This window comes from Pimephales promelas, chromosome 7 (genome assembly GCF_988280905.1).
Source record: "Pimephales promelas chromosome 7, fPimPro1.hap1.1, whole genome shotgun sequence".
Classification (NCBI taxonomy): Eukaryota; Metazoa; Chordata; class Actinopteri; order Cypriniformes; family Leuciscidae; genus Pimephales; species Pimephales promelas.
In genome coordinates, this window is record NC_142775.1 from 19289195 (window position 1) to 19311800 (window position 22606).

A 22606-nucleotide genomic window follows, 5' to 3' on the forward strand; every position below is an offset into this window, starting at 1 on the left:
CACTTCCACAGTCCACCCACATAATCAATTCCAAACTGTTCTGTTACAAGAAGAAGCAAAGACGAAACATCAAGATCACTTTATTTGAACAAAACATGATCATACTTATTTACAATCAAATGACATAGAAAAAAAAGAAAACAAACATTGAACAGCCATTCTTTCTACAAACTCCAGAATGACGCAGATGGTTGAACAAGCAGACTTCATTCTACATATTTGCCAAGAATATCTCCATCCCGGAAAAGAAAGTAGTCCTGCAAAAGAAAAGAAAATGGCAATTGTATAATCAAGTAACTTTTATGCAAATTCGAATTTAGTTAAATTACAAAAAACAAATCAATCTAAGCATGGCAAATGTTCTAACCTTTTCTTCAAGTACAATTTTAGTTCCTCCGTACTCAGGCAGCAAAACTTTATCTCCAACATTGACACAGACAGGTGTTACTTTCCCATCCTGAAAGACAGACATTATTTAAACTCTGAAGTACAACCTATATATCTCAACAATCAGAGATTCAATCAGACCATTTAACATGATTAACTCTGATTAAGTTACCTTGTTGGTGAATCCTGGACCCACTGCTACCACTGTAGCCTGTTGCACTTTGGCTTGAGACTTTTCTGGAATCATGATGCCTCCTTTAGAAACGGTCTCTGCGGCAAGCCGTTCCACCAACACGCGGTCGAACATGGGAAGGAATTTCCGGAAAGCCTGCTGTGGGGTAAAGAAATGCTTAGTGCAATGTAGAAATAGTCAATTCATGTTTTGCAACACTGTAAATGTTCCAAAGAACAAACACCCACCAGGGGGCGTTACAGACCAGCTAAGCAAAAACCAACTGTTTTAAAGTCTTTTCCTTCTCTTATGAGTTCTTGATTTCAGTTATAATAAAATCTTCGATTGACCTTCTTTAAAAGACAATTTTTAGTCTGCTAAACTAGATGCCAAGCAGACAACTTGGAGACCATCACCCTGTACACAGTTTCAAAGACACGAGCTGCTTGTCTGAGAACAGATGTGTGTGTTTGACCTTGAGAGAAGGTCGTGTATGGAGGAGGGTAGATGGAATATAAGAGATGTTGAGGGTTCATGTAGGGGAGGAGAAAAGTTTGGAGGTTTTGTAAATGTTTACCATACTGGTGAAGGACAAAAGGACAGGCAACAAGATAACCCCAACCCCCAAGGCTGAACAGTTAGGAATGTAGAAGATTCTAGAATGAATCAGCTGTGTATTTTACCTAACCGTATAAAACATGTGTGATGAATTACAATGTAATTCAACTTACAAATGAAGTTTCCAATTGTCTGGTTAGTAGCCAATGAAGTATGCGCATACTTTACTACGCTATGGCAGTTTATCACAAGGGTTAACGAACACAGATAACAGTAATTCTTATATACAGATACAGTCATTCAAGAGAATACTACATCTGTATGCCTCAAACTAACTAAAGACAAAACACAACAGTTACTGTGCGTCACAAATCACACGTGTTCACTCCATTCAAAATGACCCGGAAGTTCATATGTTGCTAAAATGCCATTGGTTGAAATTATCTTGGAGTTTAGCTGAACGTGAAAACCCGATTCACGTTTTCTACGTTAGTTATGATCATGTAAATATGTTCAGTTTTCAATAAGCAAGATGTAACAGATACCTGCAAACAAATATACTTTATACGCGTGAACAAATATTCTCATACTAGACTGTCATTTGAAATTTTAAGCAGCAAAATAATTATACAAGCTTTTAAACAATACTATACTAACGTTAAGTCTATAACGTTACTTGTCTAAAAACAGCCATCATTTAGCATTTCATAAAACAAACCGGTTTACCTCCGAAAATCCCTTATCCTGGTGACAGAAAATCACGAATTTTACGTGTCACAATTTTACACTTTTCGTGTACTAAATAACATACTTAGCATCACATCATTGTCACATATAAGTCAGAGCATTGACTAACGTTATATTACTAACCGTGACCTTGCAGTTGCAATTGATGGGAAGATTATAAAACATTGCGCGATCTCATTCACAAAGACCAAATCATTATTACAACTCATTCAGATGATGCAGCTAGATGAATTATTTTACGTGTCTTACCATTTTAGTTGATCTTTATGAAATGAGCGTGCGGCAGAGAGGCATAAGACAGTCACACTGGATCACTTCACTGTTCACTCCTGCGATCCACGTGAAGAAGAAATGTCTGGAAGACCACTGCGCATGCGCCAAAACACAATCCTTACCGTGCCCGTCCTGCAATCTAGAATGTTCCTCGATCGCCTAAAAGTTGCACAAAGGCATTTCAATACATATTTATTTTTTGTGCAATTTCTATTCTAAAAAGAGGACACAATTTAAAGTGGATTACAAATAACCAAAGAAGTAGTAATAAACAAAATAAAGGTTGTGAATGATAAAAGTGGGAATATAATACAATAAATAACAATAAACACTGATAATTCTATAATACAAAGTACAAATATATTATAAAACTATTAACAAATCCATAGGCATTTGTAAAACGCAATAAAATCGGTGGTTGCACAACCATGACCTCTGACGTTATTTTTTCTCCAATGGAATCAAAGAAATTTCTCGAACCTGATGCCCAGGAACGAGCATAATAACAATTGAATGGCCAATTTTTGTATAATTTATTTATATTTTCCCTCAGTTTGAATAAAATGTGTTTAGTGTCATTGGGGGGGAAAGCAAATGAAAGGATTAATGTATTTATCGAGAATAATCATATATTGAATGAGAGTATTGTGTTATTCAGATGTCAGGGCGGCGGGCAGGTTACCCGGATGAAGAACACATGTGCACAAGTGTAACTGCAGCAAATCTAAAGCAAGCGGCTCTTCATCTTAGATCATTCAGTCTGCTGTGCTGACGGTCACGAGCATCCCTTCATTCACCTCCAGACCACTCTGCAGTAAGTCATTTAGACAATTATCCACCTCTATAAAAGCATATGAACTTACTATATTGCATAATGATTTTTACAGGCCTGGTAATATTTTTTACAGGCCTGGTAATAAGTTATTGAGATCAAACAGGCAGTACGTAACACCATCATGTAACGTTAACGTTAATGCAAGGACTGTCAGTTTGTTTCATGGATTTGAATATAGCCTCGTGCATGTTTATTGACTAGTTAGCTGTCATTTAGGCATATTTTAGTACATTTATACGTTATTGTAAATGCTGCTTATCAGAATTAGACTAACAAACGTGTTTCGCATAACATACACTGCTTAACCATTATCATGCATTGCTGATTATATCTGCTGCATTGACTAACGTTAGTTACTGTTTTATAAGCAAAATAAGTAAAGCGCAGTCTTACGAGAAATATAGTGATGATTATCTCGCATGCTAACTAACTGTAGCAAATTCTATGAAACTGAGGCCTACGAATATTATATATGTATGGAATCATTAATCGGTGTCAGGGTAAATATGTACAGTTTTAACAAAACTAAAGGACACCCCGGGAAGTAACGTGAACTCATGGAGATGAAAGGGATCATTTCCGTCTCTGTCGTGACGCGGAGTGATTTTGACCTTGTGACGGTCGCCCTGAACACACGTGGGGTAAATGAGGGACTCCGATAGACAGTAATAGAACTCTGCATCTTCACGTTTACGTGATCACACAATTCAGTTTAGTTGACGCTTTAGCCCTGCGGTATAAAACCTTTTTTCCTGTTTTTTTTTTTTGTTAATTATTTTTTTTATCTGGTTTTTATCTTTTCTTTTTTTTCCCGAAACATTATCACTGAGAACTATGAAATTGTGATTGTCTGCTCACAATTACTTAATCGGATGAGTAAATCAGGCAGTGTAATCCATTGAAGGACCAGCGGGGGCAAAGTCTAATTTTTGGAATCTGGTGTGTTATCATGTGACCTCGACAATAGACTTATTTTTGTATGTGGTTTAAGGAAAAAAAAAAAAGTATTTTCTTATAAATTAATACATTACTATGTATTAATGTATGCTGTCGTTCAGATATCACTAAAATCCCTATGACAAATTACATTAGTCTGTGACTAGGCTATGTAAATCAATAAAGAAGCTTGAGTTGTGGCTGCTGTCTGTGGATATTTGCCAATCAGAAACGGCTGTGTACCACCCTCAACCAATACCATGAGTTTTGGGCGGGGCTACCTGTTAGTTTAAATGATTGGTTCTAAACCCAGGCCAAGGTAAACCTCCAAGGGTGACTAACAAAGACAAAACAACTAAAAATTCACATTTCATATTTTAATTTAGTTTTTGAAGAACCAGTATTTCCAGGGTGTTGTAAAATCTGGATACGTGAGGAAGCCTCATTCTCAAAGTGGGAGTTCTATGTAAATTAACAAAATCTTGTGGGTATTTTTTAATAAAGAATTGGCAAGATTTTTTGATATAATAAAAATATTTTAAAAAATAATTATCCTTATGCAATAAATAAATTAATAAATTAATAAATAAATAAATAAATTACAAACAACCAAAAAAGCAGACAATGAGGGGCATTTGACCCTAAAAGTTAATAATCATTCCCCTTCAGAGAACAATTTTTTTTTTACTAATATTTTAATGGTGTAGAAAAAATCACTTGTACTTTTTTTCTTTTCTTATATCAAATGTAAATCTAATGTTTCTAATGTTCTCTCTTTCTCTTAGAAATGCTGCGTTTACCTAGTGTAATGAAACAGATGAGGCCAGTGTGCAGGGCGCTGGCCCCACACTTGACTCGTGCATATGCCAAGGACGTCAAGTTTGGGGCAGATGCCCGGGCCCTCATGCTTCAGGGTGTTGACCTTTTGGCTGATGCTGTGGCCGTCACTATGGGACCAAAGGTATGCTTAGTTTGACAAGTTTCTAGAGGAATGGCAGACATGTTATTGCTCTTAAAGGGCTAGTTCACCCAAAAATGAAAATTGCGTCATTAATTCCTCATCCCCATGTCGTTCCAAAGTCGCGAGACTTTCGTTCATCTTCAGAACACAAATGAAGATCCTTGTTGACATAGGGACAGAACTAGTCTCGCGTAGCCAGACCTTCAGACTGACGGCTGAAGGTCTGGAATTCATAGCAGCTTTCTTTGGTCAAGGCCCGCCCATAAGGCCGTTAGACCGACATGTCAAACAACCAATTACAGTTCGTTTCGTTCAGCGTCATGTTTCGGGGCGTGGAAATGTACCCACAACAACAGACCGGTGTGCAACAAGTCAGTCAGCAGTCACCGGAGGCGCTAACAACGCTCCGTGTTATTAAATTCACCCACGAACTCGCTCATGTCCATCTTATGTCTGCTTTGTCACACGAATGTAAGTTACGTCCCCGCCCCAGTGCGCTCACACCTACTAAATAAATGCCTCACCTCCGGCGCCGCGCACTCGCTACATTCCCTTTAGCCTTTAGCACATCTAGTGGATGCATAACGCAAACCCAGTCAAACGTTTCACTCTGCAGTATCTTATGTGCCTTATAATCCAGTGTGCGCGACCTATATATGAATACTGAATCGGCCAGCTGCGATGTCAGCGTCTGTTTCATGTTTGTCCACAAACGCAGCTGATATACCCTTCGCAATTAAGTACTTCACTTGATCTTCCATAATAGATTGGAGGGGACATACAACTACGTTTAGCTGATCTTGAGAAATGCTCATTGTCACTCACATAGGCCACTCATATAAACACAACAGTTTTTCTTCCGCAATCACACATCTGCGCTTTGTTTCCCGGCGGACCGAAAATAAACGCGACACTGACGCCCCCCGGAAATCCGATAAAATTCAACCAATCAGATGACGTTTTCGACATTCCTGAAGTGTTTCCAGTTAAGTGTACCATATGCATCAGACGTTTAGCCAACGTTCCGTGGGCGTGACGTCTGAGGCTGAGACTAGGACAGAACTAAGTTTTGGGTGAACTTTCCCTTTAAAGCCAAGTTTGTAATCATTAATGAAAGAAACAACTAGATTGTCCTCTTTCCTTCAGGGTCGCACCGTCATCATTGAGCAGAGCTGGGGAAGCCCCAAAGTCACCAAAGATGGTGTCACGGTTGCTAAAAGTATCGACCTGAAAGATAGGTATAAGAACATCGGGGCCAGGCTGGTACAGGACGTGGCCAACAACACTAATGAGGAGGCTGGTGACGGCACTACAACCGCCACAGTACTGGCACGTGCTATTGCCAAGGAGGGTTTTGACACCATCAGCAAAGGCGCCAACCCTGTGGAGATCCGTAGAGGAGTCATGATGGCAGTGGAAGAAATCATCAGTGAACTTAAGAGACTCTCCAAGCCAGTCACAACACCAGAGGAAATTGCTCAGGTAAAAAGTGGTCTTAAATTCGGCATGAAATTGTAGTTGCGGTAGTCTTTTCCCAATTGCAATGTATATCCAAGTGAAAACTTCTCAAACAAGAAAAAAATAAGGGCGGGACTTCAGGGAATTGTTTGGATTGTTGTGGTTTGCTATTGCTGTGATCTCATGTGAGTGTTAAGTTGTCCTACCCTTGCGTTGGTGAAAGTATCAGAAAATAAATAGTTGCACGAGGAAGGGGGAAGTTATTCTGATTAAAGCATGTGAATTAATAAAAATAAATATGGCAATATAAAATGGAATAAGAATGGTCAGTTTAGATTTCCTGGTGACCTTAACCTTAAATATGGTCTTTATATACACACACACAATCAATCTTTTTTTGATACAGGTGGCCACTATTTCTGCCAATGGAGACATTGAAGTTGGTAACATCATCTCCAATGCAATGAAGAAAGTTGGACGCAAGGGTGTTATTACAGTGAAGGTAGGCTGCTACAGTGAAAGTAGTATTTAGTGCAGATGGAATGATGGTTTGGTCCTTAAAATATCTCAGACTGAACTTTTATTCTTGTTTAAAGGATGGTAAAACTTTACATGACGAGCTTGAGATCATTGAGGGCATGAAGTTTGATCGTGGCTACATTTCTCCCTACTTCATCAACACTGCTAAAGGTGAGTGAGAATCTGTTTGAACAAAGCTTTCAAAAACCGACAATTTTTTTAATTTAAGTTAAAAAAAACATATTTATTGTTGGCCAATTTTGTTCTTGTATTTTTTTCTTTGTCAATGTCAGAAATGCTGTGTGATTTATATTTTTAACGGGTCACATATCAATTTAATTTTTATTTAATGCCAATTCAATATAATAATCTTATCAGTTAACGGTTAATAGTTGATTAACGAGCGGCGGTTGTCTGGATTATTAGGCCATTTTAAGTGGGAGAGGGATTTATTTATTTTTTTTCCCGGCCAATGTCCCGTAATTACCAGACAACGGAAACCCTGGTAAGAGTTCATGCATGTGTAGGCCTGGAGAGTCGCTATGCCTGGCATCATAATCTAGGTGCCTCAGTCCGCAGGATTGTCATAGCGATACACAGCAAGTTGCCATGGAGACAACCTCGATCAGGTTCCAGATAGAGTCAGCAATCACAAGGTGTATGGGGAGTCGGGGAAGGAACGTAAGAGCAGCTCACTGCAGTGCTCTTCTTGGGGAGTTGTTCCAATAGCGGCCTTGGCCAAGCCCTGTGCTGGTTGAGGGCGGCCATTTTGGTTTCCGAAACGATCCATTTGCTTTGCAAAGCTGTGAGCTTCTCCATGATGTAATCCATATTGTGGTTCATAGACCCAGTCTGAGTGTTGACATCTCTGCCCAGTTCTTCAATCATGACGGGCAGCCTTGTGAGGCTTTGAATAGCTGTCACTGTCTTCTTAATTCCTTGATTAAACCAGGACAATGCCCAATCGAATCTGCAGAAGACCTGTTATTATGGTTCCGGAAAGGTTGATCTCTTTAACGTCCTCCACGAAAAGAGCCGCCAAATACACGACCCGCCACCTCTCCCATGCTTCCATCGTGTAGCCTGCTGCAAATGTTACGGCAGTCAGGTTCCCCTGTTCCCAAGCTTCTCGTTGAGACCAGTTGATCAAAATCCATAATTTCTTAGTTTGGAGAGCACTGCTATGAGAGTCTCTCAAAGTACAAGACAGTAGACTAGACGTGACAAGGGGAGGGAGAGAATGCGACCGCTTTTATTGAAAGCACAGGAAGGTGAAACAACAGCGTTCATTCTCTGCTTCCAGGCCAGAAGTGTGAGTTCCAGGATGCTTACGTGCTTCTGAGTGAGAAGAAGATTTCCAGTGTACAGAGCATTGTACCAGCTCTGGAAATTGCCAACCAGCATCGCAAGCCTCTGGTCATCGTGGCTGAAGATGTGGATGGAGAAGCACTCAGCACTCTGGTCCTCAACAGGTTTGTTTCTCAAAAAATAAATAACATCAAGTCCACAAGAAATGTGTGAAAGGAATAAATATGAAAAAGAGCGAGGTTTTATGAAGCCTAAACTTCCAAAAAAGTCCTTTTACTAAGACTGATTTTGATTGCAATCTCTCACAAATAATACCACGTTAATTGTAATTAATACAATTGTAGTTAATTGTTTTTCATAAAAAATACTATTGTTCTTAAATTATGGAATCTCCTTTAAACAGTTTTCAGAATCTTTGACATTAATAAATATATTAATTTATTGTTCCATTCATATGTTTTAATGACTTTGGCTTCAAACAAAATGACTGATTTTGATTGTCACCCCCAACAAAATATGTTGTTGTTGAATAAATAAAATGAAATTCTTAAATGTTTTCCAAATAGTTTTGAAGTTACATTCATTAAAATCATTATTTTTAGAAGTTGACAGAATTGTTAATAAACTACTATTACTAAATCTATCAAATATTTATTATATTTGTAATGACTGACTAATACTACTGTACATTTCCATATAATTACAAATATATGAACTACTCTAGTACTAGTATTTTGGTGGAAACCTATTTTCTTTTTTGTAAGGGATGGTTATTTTGATGTTTATGGATAGCCTGTTATTTAAAGGTTCTGGGTTAATAGGTCAATCCTAAATATCACCAACAGGTTGAAGGTTGGGCTTCAAGTTGTGGCAGTCAAGGCTCCAGGATTCGGGGATAACCGGAAGAACCAGCTGCAGGATATGGCAGTTTCCACTGGAGGCACAGTATGTACTTGTCTTCGTCTCTATTCATGATTTTAAATGAACTCTTTAAAATGTCTTACTTATGTGATGCATCAATGTATTGAATTGAATATCATGAGGTATTTGACATTGCCCAGTCTTTTAACACCCCTGAACTGTTTTTAGGTGTTTGGTGATGAAGCTATGGGTCTGGCCCTTGAGGATATCCAGTTACATGACTTTGGCAAGGTCGGCGAGGTCATCGTGACAAAGGATGACACGATGCTCCTCAAAGGCCGCGGTGATCCATCAGCCATTGAGAAGCGTGCGAATGAGATTGCTGAACAGCTGGAGAGCACAAGCAGTGACTACGAGAAGGAGAAACTCAACGAGCGTCTGGCCAAGCTCTCTGATGGAGTGGCTGTGATTAAGGTATGAAAGCAGGAAGCATGTAGCTTAGTGTAATGCATTTATTTACCATCGTCCTAATTAAAAATCACTATTCTCTTTGTTAGGTTGGTGGAACAAGTGACGTTGAAGTAAATGAGAAGAAAGACCGTGTCACTGATGCGCTGAATGCCACTCGAGCTGCTGTGGAGGAGGGTATCGTTCCTGGAGGAGGATGCGCCCTGCTCCGCTGCATCCCAGCCCTGGAGAATATCAAGCCAGCCAATTCTGATCAGAAAATTGGTAAGGACTAGAGATCTCATCCTCAGTCCAGACCCTAAAAGAAATAACTCTGTGTTAACTTTTTAAAACTGTCTTTTTTTTTTTTTTTGCTTGCTCTTCCAGGTATCGACATTATTCGCAAAGCTCTTCGTATTCCTGCAATGACCATTGCCAAGAATGCAGGAGTTGAAGGATCTCTGGTGGTGGAAAAGATCTTGCAGAGCTCTACAGAGATTGGATATGATGCTATGCTTGGAGAATATGTCAATATGGTTGAAAGAGGCATTATCGACCCCACAAAGGTGTGTATGTGTGGTTGTCACTGATTTAAACCGATAACTTGTATCAAAGTGGCTTTTAAATGAAGTCCCCCTGTATTCAATAATTGTATCCCTAAAACTCCTCTTTGATGATCAAAATTGCAAAAATTATTCATGACTTAAAATTGTTTGAATGTAACTCAAATTAGCTCTGCCTTGACTCACACAAGCTCAGAGATCCACTCGCTAAACTTTACCCTATTAAACGCTGCACAATAGCAAGTGGAAATACTGGTATAATTCAGCCATAAATGTTTGAAACAGAAACTGATTCAGAAGAAGTGAAAATTATACAGGCTTGTCTAAGTCAATGCATTAGAATTGTAATGCGTTTTTATGTAATCCTGAATTTCCACATGGTTTATCTTAAAGCATATTAAAAACACCACATAATCAAGTTTTTAATGTTGTTTATATGTCTTTCACCTCAGGGGTCTAATATAACGTTACCATATTAGCTGAAATTAAAAACATTAAAACATTTGGGGTCAATTAAAAAAAAAAAGTTTTTGAAAGTGTTTTATGCTACCCCATGCTGCATTTATTTTATCAAAATGCATTAAAAATCAGTCATTTTTAATTAAAGTCCTTGCTCTGAATGTATTAATTAAAATAATAATAATAATCACACTGACACTAGATTTTAATATTTGTGATGCCCATTGCCCAATACATTTTAATGTATTGCCTAAATTCATTTGTAGCATTTAAACTTATTATTTTTTTATTTTTAAAATGGTATTGAATTTTAACATTTGCAATTTACCAGTTATTGGCTATAAAATTAAAATGTGCTTATTAGTATCTGCCAGAATTGTAATATCGGTGCATCCCTAACAAAAACGTAATGCTCTTTTATCAAAATGAATTTTGTCTCCCCCTGCAGGTTGTGAGGACGGCATTGCTAGATGCCGCAGGTGTTGCATCTCTGCTGTCGACCGCTGAAGCCGTTGTCACCGAGCTACCGAAGGAGAAAGAGGACATGCCGGCTGGAGGAATGGGAGGCATGGGAGGAATGGGTGGCATGGGTGGAATGGGAGGCATGGGATTCTAAACCGATTTGCACTGACTTTAGTGGAAGGGTTGTGGGCAGGGGACATGATTCGCCCCTCCCCTTCTACTTGGAAAAACCTGCCGAAACTGAGTGCTTGTGGTCTGAACACGGAGCAAAAGAAATGGACGTTAGTCACCCATCCTTCCACCACTGGCCAATCTTATCTTTACTCATGGCTGAAGACATCACCCTACTTCTTTAAAGACAAGTTCCTGATGATGTGACCAGGGATAACGAGTCTGTTCGCCTTTGTTCTGTAACATTGTGCTCACTAATGTCTAATGGGAAAGTGCATTTAACAAATTGCATATTGTCATGTTGTTGTATCATGTGATATATAGCTGGTTCTGAATCAGACCATCTGTAGGGGCTTAAAAAGCCAGACATGGTTAAAGTCTGCCTTCATGAGCAAGAAAGTAGTTGAAACTCTGACCAGTTGTATCTTTTTTTTTAAAAAAAATGCTTACAGTTCAGTTTTTTTTGTACATGGTTCATTTGTTTTCATATAGAAATAAAACCCTCATTTGAGGATAACTCTGACAAAGCATGTACTTGTTTTGCCTTTCAGTTAGTTTTTCCCACTGAATGGAAATACTTGGATATCAGCTTACAGAATTGTTTGGTAATGTTTTCATTTTTTTCTGGTTTAATATCTAAAAATGATAGTTCACTCAAATGAAAACTGTTATTTTCCATGTTGTTCCAAACCTGTTTTTTTTCTTCTGTTAAAGTTGATACTTTGAATACCAATGGGCTCAAAAAAAAAACCAAACAAAAAAAAAAAACATTGGACTGACTTTTTTTGTGTATATATATATATATATATATATATATATATATATATATATATATACACAGATATTCTCAATTTTAAAAAAAAAGTTCTATACAGATATTCTCAATTTAAAAAAAAAAAAGTGTTATGACAGAATATTTTTGGGTGAACCAATCTTTTAAAATCTGAGTGTTAAACATCTTTTGGTCAAGACTACGAGTTTGTGAGGAAGGTTAAGTGGAAGGGTGGGTGAACCTGTTGCACATTAGTTTAAAAACAGACATATAAGCATATGCCCAATAATATACTGAAAACAATTGGTGTGAATGATTTTAAAGATTAACTCTTCAGTAGTCTAGTGGTACAGAATCATGTGTGAAAAACTGCTGTTCAATAAGATAATTTTTGTTAGTTTTTTTTTTTTAATGCTATATTCTCTATAAATGTGCAACAATGTTTTGTACAATATAGTCATTCTGTATTTTTTATTTAATAAAATTCAGTGTTCACAAAGACATTAATTTTGTCCCTTCAATGTCCTAGCTGTTCAGTGGCTTCCTTCTCTGGAAAATAATCTATTAAAATTAGTGATGAATTTAGCCTGCATCTGAAAAGTGACATGAGTATGTCTGAAATCACAGTACTCATAGAAAGAGTAGGCAAAAAGTCCCCAGATTACCTCTTCCAGTGAGATTCTTGGCGTGCGATGGACACTATTATCCCTTGAGGCTACAGGAGAGGATTTATGAATGGCAGTGAAGCAACGCAAATGATCCTGGTAGGTCACATAATAATTACAATATGGTGAATGTAGTACGTCCACATTCTGACGTAGCCTTATTGTAGTGATGGCTAGGACTAATGACTTGAGATATTTTCCCCCAGTTTCACGGAGAAGGCTTAAGCTTAAATACAAGACTAAAATGTATGTTTGAGCTGTTTTAACTGAAAGCAACTGGCACTGAAATATCTCAAAATATGTCAGTGCCAGTTCATAAATGTCTTAATTGAACTAAGGCGTAATTCTGGCTTAATCGAAACCCTGTCTGTGAAAACTCAAGGCTCAATTTCATCCACTGAAGAAATGATTGGAATTCTTTAAAGAAAATGAAAATGCATTCCATAGATACACACTCCTCAAAACACCAGCAGCCTTAGTGACATCAGCTGAAAACGAAAGTCGTGAAGTTTTGTTTTGATCATTACAAAGACAAACATTTGTTTCCTTTGTAATGGCCATTACCTTGTCCTTTTGGAGCTTGACAGTGCATTGTCAATAGTTAATTTAATGTCGTGTCTAAAAGAGCTGCATGAAGTTGCTAAAAAGGGAAAAAAATCTCCAAACAGGATTGAAGTAAATGACAGAATTTAATTTTTTAGGCGAACTAATCCAGATCAGTCGTTCATATACACTTCCTTTCAAAAGTTGGGTTTCAGTACGTTTTTCTTTTTTTAAATAAATCAAAACTTTTTTTTTTTCAGTAAGGATGTTTCAAATTGATTAAAAGTGAGTTGAGCCATTTATGTTTCTATTTATCTATTTCTTTTAAACTTTTTATTTATCAAAGCATCCTACAAAAATAAATAATAATTATATAATTTTTTTTAAAAATAATAATAAAAATTGTTTTCTTGAACACCAAGTCAGCATAAGACGCCTGAGATCTAAAAGATCATGTGTAATTACAGTGTAACTATCTATTTAAGTACTAAGTAATATTAATTTAGAACATACTTACTATATTGTAAAGGTTAGGATTTAGGGTTTGAATTGAAGTTAATTGCATGTAATTATGCATATCTTGCTGTTATTACCTCAGTAAGGACAGTGTTACCAAAACATCTCAGGATGATAAATGACTGCTTCAATGGTCCAAAGGCTATGGATAACATAATAATACTATTATACTAATACTATTAAACAGCAGTATTACTTATATTAGAATAATAATAGAAATGTATTAGTCTATACAATGCAAAATAACCATTTCTTTCTGAGTAAAATGCTTCAGTTGGATATTTATACCATTGCATAATTAATTTCATTTCACACACACACACACACACACACACACACACACACACACACACACACACACACACACACACACACACACACACACACACACACACACACACACACACACACACACACACACACACACACACACTCACTATCTAAAACTAAAAATAGTAGGCAGCATACGTCCATTCTGCACATTTTCATGACACTAATTTTCCATTCCAACTCAGTGTGTTGTAATTAGATCTTAGAGCCGTCACTGACACTGGCCACTAGGGGTCATAAAATGGGTTACTTGGAAGCCTTCTAATATTACCCCCTCACATGATCAACCTATTTTAAGTTTAGAAACTAGTCAGAAGCAAAACAAACCACACCAGACAAGGCTAAGTTTTACATATAAAAATAGTTTATAAACCATGCAGGCAGGATATATATTCACCCACAACACTCATTAAAACACCTCAATTAAAAGAAAAACAACAACAACAAAAAGATATCCCAAAAAAAAAGAAATGAAAAAAAAAAAAAAAAGATTATTCTTTTGTTTTTATGTAGCTCAGTTGCACAATAAAGTTCAATCTGTGGTCTTACATCAGATATGTACACGTGGTTAACCCATAACCAAAATAAATATAGGATACACGGATTACACGCATTTAAGATAAGGATAAATAATATGTAACTTTCTCTGTAAAAAAGCAGTAATCATGATGATGTGAGCAGGGTGTGGATTGGAATCTTTAAAGGTCGGTGGCGACGGATATCTCACTACAATCTGACGAGAGCTCTGGGAAAGATTCGGTACGTTCTCTGTTCCCATAGTTTGGGCCCTTTTAAAAGCAGTGAATATCATATATGGGTGAGCAGTCTTAAAAAAAACATACAAATATATTGCACACCTCAAGGAGAGAAAAGCAGTCTTTACTATGGACACTTAAAATCATGAGATTTCACTTCCATCAGAGGAGTGAACTGGAGCGCCACCACCAGAAATAAACTGCACAAATTTGTGTAACGCAAGGCATTGTGTTTTTTTGTCAGCCTCTTAGCGTTTGTTTTTCCAAGCCTTAATTTGTGCTGGTATTCAAGAATACAACAGACCTGAGTCCGGTGTGCAGCCTTGATATCCTGATAGCGCTGTAAGTGCATTTGCCTGCAGTAACTGTCAGTCCTCTGCACGTGACGTATTCACTCAAATCGAGTCTCCTCGTCCCTTTTTCAAAATCATAAAGGATCACCTACAAGCTTTAAAATAAATACATCACTCACCGGTCACATAAACTGTGTAACGTGAGGAACAATCTTTCCATAATGCACTTTCAAATACCTCAAAATAATGTATTTTCGAAGAAACCCATGACCTTTGTCTACTGTGCCATTCATGAAGCCATTATGGGTTTTGGCAGCTGTTTTTAAAACCACGTCAAGGTCCTCATATAAAAAAATACAGCTCCTGGCGCCATATTGACAGTGGGTTTTAAAAAAGTTAATATGGAGGTAGTGGGGCAGGGCTCAGTGGGGACAGCCCCCCATAAAAAGATCCAGCCATGTTTTTGAAATATTTTAAATCAACTGTTTTGTTTGGACCAGGCACTGACGATATTCAGTCACACAGCTTTCTCACTCTCTCGACTGTCTTTATAATACTCTAAATGTATGCGTTCGATAAAACCCCCAGTTCCCTGAACAACACCCCCTCCCCATCCGTCTGAAGCTGAGGAATGAACTACGTGTGGTGGACCTCATGGAACATGAGTTCACGTGGGATCTGTGTCTCTGGGCCAAACTGGTTGGCCGCCCGCCGCTCGAAGGCTGACACCATCTGCTTCACGACCTCGTCGAAGAAAACAGTGGCCAACTGAGAATGCAGGAGTGAGCGGAACTCAAAGGAAATCTAGAAACAGAAAGAAGCAGCGAATCACAGACAGTTCCACTTAGACATTATGAAGCTCACAAGTCGGGGTAAGTAATACCATAAACCTTCTAAGAGAGACCTAACATAAGCTCTAAGTTTGTTAAATGATGGTACGAGCTTGTGTAAAAGTCAGTGTGATGACTTATAAACAAAATAATTACAAAAATGTTTAACAGTCAAACACCAGAAGCAATGAAACTGATTGGTGAATCATGTTTCAGCATTGCAGCAATGCCACCGTTATGAAATCAAAGCAGTTCGTTTATGTAGGATACCATTATAAAGACACAAACTGATTCATTTACATTTTTCGCAGTGCTTTATGGGATGAGTAGATGTTTAATTTCCTCTTAAAGGAGAACTCCGGTGCAAAATGAACCTTTGGTCTAATAAAACATCGGTACCGTCCTAGTCAACCGTTCTCTGGGATTTGTTTTCATGATAATCGAATGTAAAGTGTTTTATCTCTAAAAACTGTTTGGCGTATAATGCTAGTACTGGGGGCATTAACTAAGTAAAAAGAAATCGCTAGTTTATACAACTAACAAGGCTCAAAATAGCCCCACACTAACACAGTAACATAATGAGGGTCCATACGTGCAAAACGAAGCATTGAGAACTTTGTATACACAAAGTGAACTGTCTTTATAAAGTATCTTATTAAACGGTCTGTACACTTACAAAGTTCTCAATGCTTCGTTTTGCATGTAGGGACCCTCATTTACAAAACTTCAGTTTTAAAAACATTCAACAAAAAAAAAGCACAGCTTAACCTGAGGATGAAAAACCAGTTTGTGCAAGTAATACTCACAGCAAAGTCAAGGGTGCATGTACGGGGGTAGCCAGGAAGACCAGGACTGAAGCGCCACACCGTCTCAAGGCTATTGAAAAGCTTTCCATCAGAGCAAGATGCCTTAAGAGCAGAAGATATTAGAAATGACTTGCAGCTCACAGATTATTAATCAAGTCTGATAACACTGTATATGTCACTAAATCACTGCCATCAATTCATACGATAGATCTATATTAAAGAAAAATGAAGATGTACATACCTTAACCAAATGAGGGCGGACTGTAGTAATGAGAGAGGTGTAGTTTTCTACAACAGGAGGGAAGCCCACAGTCAGCTTGGCCTTGCAAAATCCCGTGCGGCGAAATACAACGTCTGAACGCTTGCACCAGGGCACGAACAGCAGGTAGTCTTCTACCTTGGCCACAACTTCATACATTTCCTGCATTGAGTATCTGCATGCCATATAAAAGACAGTTAGCCAAGATAATACAATAATGCTCTGTGTAAATCACACCAATTGTTTTGCTTTTATTTCAGTAGTAGATGTCTTAGAGATGGATAGTTCTACGCAGACAAGTAGTAATTTGGCAGACACTTTAACTCAAACTAAGTGACTTGCAGTACACCGAATACAGTGGAGTAATCCAGGGTTAAGTGCTCAAGGTCACAATAGCTCATAAACTGTCTGATTACCAGCCCTGAGCTCCTTTAGCCATTACGTCACACCACAGAATCTACCGTTACAGTCAGCAATGACCTTTCCTATATATCTAACTATACCGGCATGGCAGCTCATAACCTCACTGCAAAAGAGATTCGATGATTTAAATATAACTCATCACCATACAGGTGTGACCAGGTGTGTATGGTCAGGTCGATTCAGACAGCCAATCAGATATGAAGGGAGGCACAGATATCAGTGTGGGATTGAGTCACTGCTGAACATCACAGCAGAATGGAATCAAGACAGAAGAAAGGTCAAACACTGTTTGTTTACGGTCACTTTTTTGTACACAGGGACCGGGTCCCATCAGAGGTAAAGTGGGGACATCTTAGGTTTGACTTTAAACGTCTCATTTGAGCATTTTTAGACTTTCAAGTTAAAGATGAAAGGTAAAATAAACTGTTAAGAGAAATGACTCAAGTCCCACACCATTTGCTTGTAAGCCACAATCCCACCAATATGATTCTTTTTAAAACGTGCTGACTACACAGGTGCTCAGTTTTGTTCCTGGATATTCAAGTAATCATTTAGCACATACTTTTATCCAAAGCTACTAATGGTACATTTATTACAAGGACTGAAGCAATGTATGGTACAATGGTGATTCTCATGGCTCTCTCCTTCCTTACAGCCTTCTGGATAGTAGTATGTTTCAGGAGAACCACCTTCCTGTAGAATCTAGACTGGTCATAAAAAGGTACTGTAGATTGGTCTAATCTGAATCTGAAATGTAAGTCTGATTACTCCTTGGATATTGCTTAGTTGGACAAACAAGTTCTTAAGGCTAGTTCTTACTCCTACACCGTATGTGTTCAGTAGGTGAACAATATAACATACTGCATGTTTTGAGTCTGAAGTGTGCAACATATAGACATTTTGCTATTCCATAAGGCCAATGGAACAGGAACTAACAAAGACCATTAAATAAACCATTTATATATATTTTTAAAATAATTAAGTAAATAAATAGGGGAGGGGGGACTTGTGAGCTAGGTGTCTCTTTTCAAGTGTAAGTAACACCAAAGTGAATAGCCTCTATGCACGATCGCTTCCGGGTTTGTCTCAGCACGCCCAGTTACATCCGGTGCTGTGTCAGTCTATGGTCAGAAGCCAATTTTGCGTTAGGTGGAGATAGTGTCAAATCACACTTGCTGTTTATAAAAACGTCCTGCGGTTAACGTGAATGATGTTAACAACACTGTGAGGCAGTTAGCTGTCACACAAGAGTAAAAAAGAGAAGTTATTTAAATTATATATTTCAAGCTACATCAACAACTTTGAGGGTTAGTTATCTCTCATATCATACGAAATTCGACTAGCGAATCGGCGTTCCTAAAATCGTTGTCCCAGTTTCTGAGAAAACGGATTTTATTAAAGTTTTGCCGCTATACACTTGGCCTGCAGAACGCGCTTCCGGAAGTAAAGACGCTGACTGAGATTCTTTCGGACACACGTCAGCAGGGTTCGTGCATAGAGGCTATTGTTTAGGTTATTGTTAGCATGTCATAGGTCACAGAGCACATGGGTCAAAGGAGAAAGCCAACGTGTCAGATGTAGGGTGTCCTGTCCTGTGTCATAGGCTGCAGACAAGTTCTTCAAATTAAGTATGTGTTCATGTGCTGCATTACTGCTCTATTCTGCAGGACAGCTAGGGCTGCACAATATTGAAGAAAAATGAGATATCCGATAAGTCATTATGTGATATTCAATATGTGATACGATAATGCTTAAACAAATTATCTTTAAAATATATCAGCTACATATGTGTTTCACATTCTTTTTGTGACAAGAAAACATCCCTACAACGTCTGAAAGTCAAAAGCAGTGTTTTACTGTAGAATAGAAGTGTTATTTTAACATCAGTGTAAACCACAGGGTTTAGGGTTTCAGGTAGGCCTACATTAGGTTTATTTAGCAACAGAAAATGAATAATCAATTGTAAAAATAAAACACTGCTTAGTTTTCAATGTATGAATTAAATATATATATACACTGATTCTTATTAAATTTACAAAGGTTATTCAGCCAAGAGCAATGAGTGATTTTCTCCTTGCCTTTTGTTCATGACCCCAGTCATTGCAAGCTGTTGGGATATATACATTTGCGATAATTTCTATATATTGTGCAGCCCTACAGCTGATCCGTTGCTCTAAAATGTCAGGCATCAGTTGTCATAAGCGGTTCCTCAGTAACTTGTGATGACATGAGATAACCAGAACAGATCCATACTCCAATAACCCCAGATACATAGAAAGCTGACACAATAAATATTCCCATGCCTTGTTACATAAACAATATTTTTGCAGTGGCGCTGGGGCTAACGTAATCATGGACCTCAACATTTTTTTAAATAGCAACAGATCATGCACCCTATCAAACTTGGTTGGGAACATACCCAATAATACGTCTTTCAGAGTACTCCTTCCTCTTGTTGAAGGAATCTGAGAAGTTGAAGAAGCTCCTGGCAGGAGTCACCACAGCACGACCTGAAACAGCCCTGAAGAGAGGCGGCACTCTGGTCATCAGAATTCCACATGAAGACAGATATCTGTTGACAAAACAGGGTGAAAGAGTGTCATTCAGCAAAAGCATACTTAGTACCTGTGGTGGCATTGTCCAAGCCTTTGTGTACTTTTTTAGAGCGATAATTTAGGCACCATCTTGCTTGTTGGATGTGTCAAGATAGCAGACGACTCCTGAGTCAGATAAGAGTGGAGAGAATGTATGAACAACATAGACAGCTGTTTTCAATTCGATTTGAACTCTCAATCAAGACAGAGCCTTGATAACAAAAGTGAAAACAGTTGCTCATTAGCTTTAATCTAATCCCAACAATATGCAAAATCCCAATAACTACTCTAAAGTGTAGTTGTCCTTGTGGGCCGCACAAGTATATACCACAACCAATGTAGTCCAAATCTTAAAACGACTCAAGCCAGATCTTAAAAAAAAAAAAAAAAAACCCTTTCAAGATTCACAAACTTGTGCTCTACCAGGCAGACGAGTCCTTCATTGAATAAACAGCAAACGTTTTTGCAGCAGAGTTTATGGGCAATGCTCTATCAGAACTCATTTGTGCAAATTTTAAAAGCAATTATGTGTGAAAATTTAGCATTTAGGAGATCTCGGTATTGTTTTAATTGTTATGCGCTAGCTAATTTAATTTAAAAGACTTTGAATGCCAAGCTTCTGAAATGTTAATGAGGGGCTTAAAATGCCGACTGTGATGCTACCAGCCTTACAAACTATACCACACAACCAATGCAAAATACAAGCTGCATAAATCAGTTGTGTACTAGAAGAAAAAAAAAAAGTGTCCTTCTTGATACAAACTGTTCATCATTGACTACAAATCCTTATGGGACTGGGAGCATGGTTAAAGGAAATAGTCTATGCAAATCATAACATGTTAACCTGCCCTCTATTTGTCAAGACATAAATCACAAGGAGAGCGAGATCACTGACCACTATAAAAAATTCAAGGGCGGTAGTAACAGCCCATTCCATAAAAATGTGTCCCATGTATGCCAGATCAATCACGTACACATCTGAAATGCAAGGGGATGGGGCTTTGCTCTCAAAATGGCACAATATCTCCTCAATGGAGAGACCGGCACCCAAATTCATTCATGTCAGTGCAAGTGCTCCCAAGAGCTGTCAAGCAATGCGTAACTGTGACAGCAGATACTATAGTGACAGAACAGAAACTTCAGATGGCCTTATGCCAAGCAGTTATAGCACTTGGCTGCCCAGCACTTGGTATGGGTACACTACGTCCCAGGCCACAAGTGATAAACGTGAAAACGAAAAGTGTGGCTTTATTCGTCACAGTGTGGCTAATTCTGTAAACTCATACCTGCAAAGGTGTCTTGAAAGTATTGCTAATGAAATCATTGTTGCACTATGCATTTGGTTACATGGTGGGTGCCAAAAGTTTGTTTCTCCAATAAAAAAAAAACTGATTGAATCTGATATCCTGCTATAATAGTATAATAATAACTAAATCTTAACTAACACTAATTGTATGCAGCTGGTGACCAGATTTTTCAAAAAAAGACGTTTTGTTATTTCCCCTTAAATGTGGCTGCATCTGAGCTTGAAGCTATAATAAAATAAAAATACTCAAATAAACACCCGCTGCATGCAGTTGATAAGCAATTATTCCAAAATGAGAAAAGCTCTTGTTCGATACACCTGGTGAATTACATAATATCTTAACCTTGCCACTGTAACTTATCTGGCAACCAGATATGTGACTCCCTCCCACCCTTCCTCCTAAAGTTAGTGTGTGTTTTTTTTTTTAACACATTTATTTGAGTATTGTCAAATACATGAATACATTGTTGGACAATAAATAACGGTTTTATTAACACAAATGTCAAGTTGGCCTTATATTGTTTCAACTTGTAAGAGCGAAACTAACCTTCCAACTATCGGCAGCTCGCGAGTTATTTCAACAATCACTTCGATCTTCACATTACCGCACAACAGGCCGTTCGAAACATTAAACCGTCGTTAATTACCTCACTCCATTCCTGCCCGGTGTTTCTCGACTGGTTGTGGAAGGTACGTTTCTGATACATTCCGCCACCGCTCTCCTCAAACACCGGGAGCCTCTCGCCATCTTCACTTCACCTCTTTTTCGCCTCCTCCTCCCGTCGAGAACTCTTTTTTCCCTTCTCAAAGACCAGCCTTCTGAGAGACCCTCCCTGGGATCTCATTGGCTGAAGCTGTTTTTCTTGACTTCCGATTGGCTGAGTCTTCCGTCCTTCACATAGCCATACTACTGACGTCAGAGTTTTAATTGTGCAGAGGGTTTGCGTGCGCAGAATTGTCACGGGATGCAGGATTGGGTTGCCCAGACTGCGCGACCTACAGTGCATAGTAAAGGTTACAGCTAAATTTGTTTGAGGACACAATGTAAAATCATGAATAATTTTAAGACGGATGCGTTAAAACGAATACATTTGAGGAAAATATCTTTAGTTTAAAATGCATAGGGGTGAATTTAGAGTTGTCATTGAGATGACTTGGAAAAAGTGTCCCAATCACCCCTCATGTCTGTCCCGTATTATAGCTGTTATAAAAATACTACTGAACTACACTGGCTTAGACTGCTTGTTGATGTAATATAAGTTAGACCTGATCAAATTTGGAAAACTTTTTGTAATGATGTATTTTCCAAAGTAGATTATCTCTCAATTTCCCTTAAAGCTATCAGATTTTGAAAAATGGTCATTGCCTGGCGGTTGATCTCTGACCTCACCTATTAA

General features: G+C 38.1%; 3 protein-coding genes across 3 annotated transcripts; 1 reads left to right on the forward strand and 2 right to left on the reverse strand.

The window, feature by feature from the left end:
- Positions 1–64: 64 nt before the first annotated feature.
- Positions 65–2273, reverse strand: hspe1 (heat shock 10 protein 1). Its single transcript, XM_039656099.2, has 4 exons — positions 2114–2273; positions 560–718; positions 368–457; positions 65–257 (listed from the first exon to the last, which is right to left on the reverse strand). The coding sequence occupies exons 1-4, from the start codon at positions 2114–2116 to the stop codon at positions 207–209; spliced, it is 303 nt and encodes a 100-aa protein (XP_039512033.1). The 5' UTR covers positions 2117–2273; the 3' UTR covers positions 65–206.
- A 518-nt stretch (positions 2274–2791) lies between these two features.
- hspd1 (heat shock 60 protein 1) lies at positions 2792–12392 on the forward strand. The gene is made up of 11 exons (XM_039656096.2): positions 2792–2951; positions 4694–4869; positions 6016–6351; positions 6734–6829; positions 6924–7017; positions 8150–8318; positions 9000–9099; positions 9244–9489; positions 9573–9747; positions 9850–10028; positions 10933–12392. The coding sequence occupies exons 2-11, from the start codon at positions 4696–4698 to the stop codon at positions 11098–11100; spliced, it is 1737 nt and encodes a 578-aa protein (XP_039512030.2). The 5' UTR covers positions 2792–2951; positions 4694–4695; the 3' UTR covers positions 11101–12392.
- A 2932-nt stretch (positions 12393–15324) lies between these two features.
- coq10b (coenzyme Q10B) lies at positions 15325–22013 on the reverse strand. The gene is made up of 5 exons (XM_039655942.2): positions 21857–22013; positions 19729–19881; positions 16869–17061; positions 16628–16729; positions 15325–15795 (listed from the first exon to the last, which is right to left on the reverse strand). The coding sequence occupies exons 1-5, from the start codon at positions 21955–21957 to the stop codon at positions 15628–15630; spliced, it is 717 nt and encodes a 238-aa protein (XP_039511876.1). The 5' UTR covers positions 21958–22013; the 3' UTR covers positions 15325–15627.
- Between the last annotated feature and the right edge of the window lie 593 nt (positions 22014–22606).

Coding starts and splice junctions, on each gene's coding strand:
- hspe1 (XM_039656099.2), bottom strand. Junction 458..559: donor GTCCAGGATTCACCAACAAG/GTAACTTAATCA, acceptor TCTGTCTTTCAG/GATGGGAAAGTAACACCTGT. Junction 258..367: donor AAATTGTACTTGAAGAAAAG/GTTAGAACATTT, acceptor TTTCTTTTGCAG/GACTACTTTCTTTTCCGGGA.
- hspd1 (XM_039656096.2), top strand. CDS start 4,696: ATGCTGCGTTTACCTAGTGTAATGAAACAGATGAGGCCAGTGTGCAGG. Junction 8,319..8,999: donor AGCACTCTGGTCCTCAACAG/GTTTGTTTCTCA, acceptor TATCACCAACAG/GTTGAAGGTTGGGCTTCAAG. Junction 9,748..9,849: donor CAATTCTGATCAGAAAATTG/GTAAGGACTAGA, acceptor TTGCTCTTCCAG/GTATCGACATTATTCGCAAA.
- coq10b (XM_039655942.2), bottom strand. CDS start 21,957: ATGGCGAGAGGCTCCCGGTGTTTGAGGAGAGCGGTGGCGGAATGTATC. Junction 16,730..16,868: donor TCCGCCCTCATTTGGTTAAG/GTATGTACATCT, acceptor TCTGCTCTTAAG/GCATCTTGCTCTGATGGAAA. Junction 15,796..16,627: donor CATGCACCCTTGACTTTGCT/GTGAGTATTACT, acceptor TTCTGTTTCTAG/ATTTCCTTTGAGTTCCGCTC.